Source organism: Taudactylus pleione, unplaced genomic scaffold (assembly GCF_031769625.1).
Source record: "Taudactylus pleione unplaced genomic scaffold, aTauple2 ptg000276l, whole genome shotgun sequence".
Taxonomy (NCBI): domain Eukaryota; kingdom Metazoa; phylum Chordata; class Amphibia; order Anura; family Myobatrachidae; genus Taudactylus; species Taudactylus pleione.
In genome coordinates, this window is record NW_028284678.1 from 6,252,572 (window position 1) to 6,257,397 (window position 4,826).

Here is a 4,826-nt window from a genome sequence, read left to right on the forward strand (position 1 = left end):
TCATCTCATTGGCATAGTGTCTACTTGCATTGGCACATTGTGATAAGTTTCACCCCACTTAGGGCACACAAATTGAATGTTATCAAATAGCCTCTGGTTCGTGGTAGTAATTGGTTCTTTGAACACTTCACTATGGGACAAAGGAATTTGCTGATTTTCATTTAGATCCATTGAGTCATTTTGCAATGTAACTGGGGATGTTGTTTTTCCAGTCTCTGTCGCTTCCCAGTTAATTAGAGAGAAGAAGGGGTGTTCTCGCACATTGCCATTTACTCCAAGCCGAAGGGACTGTTGCTTACACAGGAGTTTTGTTATAATGTCCTTTGTTACAGGATCAGTAAGCCCCGAATATGTTGGTTCTTGAGTAAGGATTATTGTGTTTACCACTGAAGCTGACTTGCCATTAAAAGGGTACTTTCGTAGGGTGAGTAGATATAAAATAACGCCAAATGCAAACCAATCCACACCTGCACTGTATGGCTGGCAAGTTATGATTTCTGGAGCATTATAGCCATTGGTCCCACCAAGTACTTTGGCATTGGTTTCTCCATATGCATTCAATAGGGCCAGACCAAAGTCTGTGATCTTAACATGACCCTCTGTGGTTAGCAAAATGTTCTCCAATTTGAGGTCTCGGTGAATAATTCCTCTTGAATGCATGAACTGTAATCCACAAACCAGTTCAGCGGCTATAAATTGTATTGTGGTTGGGTCCACCCATGAGGTCTTTTTCATAAAATCGAACAGATCCCCTCCGCCAGCCAGTTCCATTACACAGTATAGATAGCTCTCTGTGTGGAAGGCTGCATAACCATGGATCATAAAAATGCTCTCATGTGACATTTCAAGTACCCGACTCTCAACCAAACTGTTCTCATGTTCTATTCTTGCTCTCTTCTTTAAGATTTTGACTAATGCTCTCTTCTTTAAGATTTTCTCTGCCACTCTGTCCCTACGAATAGCATCTGTTGCCAGCATCACTTTGCCATAACCTCCCTTTCCAAGTAGTGAGTGAAAAGTCAATTGTTCCACTGTTAAAGCGACAGTGTCTGTGCTTTGGAGGCTGGTGGGTATAGTGCAGTTCTCTTCTGCAGTTTGCTGAACTGGTGGGATGCTTGGTTGGCCTCTGCTAATTGCTGTTATGAATAGATTTTTCTTATTTTTGACGAACCCAGCAAACCTGTCCCAGTGTCTCTGTATAGCTGCTTTGCCTGATTTCTTTTTGGTCATCTCTTTTTTTGAAAGGTTTGTCTGGCCTGCCCAATGACTGCATCCCTCACCTGGATTTTCAGCAACATCAAAGTTTCTCCTGTGTCTCGCTTGCCAAAATCTGGGACATCTGCTGCATGCTCTTACGAACTTATCTCTTTTCTTTCTTAGAAATCCAGCAAACCTATCCCAGCCCCTCAGTACACCTGCTACAAATGTGTTGTTTATTCTCACCTCTCTCTTGGCTGGTTTTGCCTGGCCTGTCTTCTTTCCTCTGTGTCGCTCTGCTTTTTTGATCTGTTTTCCTTGGTTTTTCCATCTCCCTGCTTTGTCTGGAGGTTTTTTCCTCTTAATAGTTCCCATGATATGTCAGAAGACGACAATAGGGCTCTTAGAGAATAAAACAAACTTGCAATATCACAAGATGTGACTGCGCAGTTTGGAGTTTCTGAAAACAGAGCTACAAAAGATCCAACAGCTGTACAAGTAGCTGTGTGATGTCATCAGTAATTGTGATGTCACAAGCAGCTGCAGTGTGCAGTTGAGCTTAGTCCTAAAGTTTACATACAATATGGCAGTTGATGTATATGAAAGTTTCATCCTGTCCAAACTGTAAACAGTGTGAGATATAGAGAAAGAGTCCTTATTTCCCATATCTAGAATGTACTTGTGCCCATATTAAGACATTAAAATGTATAATTCATAAGAGAATTAGAGAATACATTTTGGAGATTAGACTGTATTGCTGACAGTATATATCCAAATAGAGAAGCATTTAAAAGATCCTTTTCTCTCAATTCTAGGTAGGGGACTGACTGATTTTTGTGGTGCTTCCTGCTATGTATTGCAGAAAAAATTACCAGTAACCTAGTAGGCTTCATTTTCACTTTAACAATCTGGTGTCTATTTATCATAAACAGCCCTTTGGTGCGATATGTGAGACTTTTATGTCAATAAGCGTAAAATGCCTGCCAGGCAGAGATACGGTCCCACAGACCAATATGACGCTGCAGAGAGATGATTGGGCTGCACAGTCACAGATCCTCTAGGTCCTTTAATAGGGAGGTTTCAAATTCATGTGATCACTAAGTACCATTTTTCTTTTGTTTTCACTTTAACAAGGGATATCTCCTTTTGTTTGTAGACTTTCACATTACACAGTTACTAAAAGTAGTATGGGGGGTACAATTGAGGTGAATGAAAGAAGGTACTAGCCACATCCTATGACGCAGACCACACCCCCACAGCACTAGTCACACCCCCATGCGGCGACACACAGTAGGCCATTTGTAGATTTCAGCTCCAAGCCAATGTGGACCTTAATCTGGCACTGCCATCTTGAGATTGTTATAGGTATCAGAGGACAGCAGTGGTACTTGGACTGCCACTATCTTTGTTATATAGGCTGTAGTTAACTTTCCCAAGCTTAGGGCCTCATTTACTAATGAGTTTTATCACCAAAATGAGTGATACATGTCACTGTGTATGATGAATGGTGCTCCAGCCAATCAGCTCCCAACTGTTAGGAAAATGACAGTTGGGAGCTGATTGGCTGGAGCACCATTTATCATACACAGTGAAATTTATCACTCGTTTTGATGATAAAACTCGCTAGTAAATGAGGCCTTAGTATGGGAAGAGAGCCACGGCGACATTCATCAATAGTCCCCACGATACCCTTTGATAACTAGCAAACACATACATACGATTTAGCTGTGGACAGGGCTTTAGGAGGGTACTAAACAGACCCCCTGGTCTCTTTGATCATGTAAAAACACTGTAGAGACTGGAGCATAATCACTGATCTACAGGCAAGTTATCAAGGACAAGCTGACTTTTTCCCCAAGGGCATAAATGTGTTCCTGATCTACCCTAACACCTCCTGGTTCGCTGTAGCTACTGACCTTATTTATTTGGCCATAAGAACCTGTCATGTTTCTCCATCTATTCATGTTCTCATATCTTCTTCCATATGTACCAATAATGTAACCATGGTATTATCCACATCTTGCACAAGGTCATAGGTTACCACTATTAAGAGGCCAAAGAGCATTTCCTTTATTCTGTCTTTGAGACTTCAATAAATACTCTACCGATACTCAACTCACCAATGGCCATGCCTGCCCCGGGCTAGATTGGGAAGTTACAGTGGTTCTGGATAAAATTGTGAAAGCATCCTAATGTTATAGGTGGGGTCACAGGGATGTAAATTGCGTGGCTATCTCCTCAAATAGTGATGGGACCTCCATGCCCATTCCCGGAATTGCAGGAGAATAAATCACACTAGTGGGCAGAGCTGGGGCTTAATGATGCAATTCACAAAATATTGCGCCATTGCTGCCCTGTTCCCTGATGCGTGATGGTAGGAAGGGCAGCGCTGCACAGCAGGGGTTAGAGCTGCAATAAAGCGGATTGCCAATGCCACATCTCCTATATTTCCTTCCTGGTCTTCTCATTCAGGATCTCCCAGAGGGGAGGCATACAATATATCTCACTATTATCTTAATTGTAGTTTTTTTGATGTCATCGGGGGCATATGAAGACTTTGTGGACCCCATATGAAGATTTTGTGAAGACCTCATGTAGTATTTAAGGATTTAAAGGGAGACTCCAGCTCAGAGACCTATAGCCGCTATACCCCCTTCTAGTGTAGACCATTTTAAATAGTCCAATTGGTTTACACACATTCACTAGATTAAATGCGTCTCTGGGCCTGAGCGCTCGCAACCGGGTCGATGGTGACCCAGAGCGCACGCGCACGGGCGGCCCCACTGACATCACAAGTGATGTCAGTGGGAGAGCTTTCGGCTCTGTTAGAGCCGAAAGCTCTCTGGGGCTTGCGGCCACGAGACCCACTAACAATACTGCCTTTGAACCTTATGAATACCCCTGCCTATACCTACTAATATCCTTCCTATAAACCTCTAAGGATGACGCTATTTTGCGTACGCAGTCATACAGTAAATAAAGACTCCAGACCTAGAACCTGTGGTTCCAAAGCACAAAGTATTATTCAAGTAAAAAGTACAGCAGTTATACGCTATGATCCTCATATAATCTTAGCGCAAAGAAATTATACAGACCCAAGTACAGTTATGCATACGCAGTGCTCTCTGGTCCAGATGTTAGGCATCAGCAAGAAACCCCTCGTCAATCAGCATTCAGCACGAAGACTAGAAACCCAGGGTCAGAGCACACATATTTATACCCCCCAGAAATAAACACAATAGAGAAGTTTGTTGCTAATACCATTGGTCCTAAAGGAGAGGGCATATGTTACAAGGCATTTAACAGGTTGGTTCAAATAGACACAATCCAGCCTCTAACAACTGGTGGTCTCTGGTTTCCCGCCTCATGCAAATCATAACAGTTGTTCATATAATGTACATTTTGTTGCTTGAAGTCTCTGCGGTCCATAAGTTGAGAATGCATGTTGCGATCTCTCCATCGATATTACCGGAATACTGTTGAGAGAGTACGCATCAGTACAATACCAAACATGGCTTACTTATCACGTATAAAACCTTAGTTACGAAATAATCTTTATTTCCTAACAATTATAATAAATGTGCATACTTGAATCTTATACCTTAAAGCTTATGGAACCTTGTATGTGA

General features: G+C 42.2%; 1 protein-coding gene across 1 annotated transcript; it reads right to left on the bottom strand.

Annotated features, from left to right (window-relative positions):
• Window positions 1-1,572, bottom strand: LOC148513581 (protein kinase C delta type-like). The gene has a single exon (XM_088481706.1). The coding sequence runs from the start codon at window positions 1,570-1,572 to the stop codon at window positions 1-3; it is 1,572 nt and encodes a 523-aa protein (XP_088337832.1).
• Window positions 1,573-4,826: the final 3,254 nt, after the last annotated feature.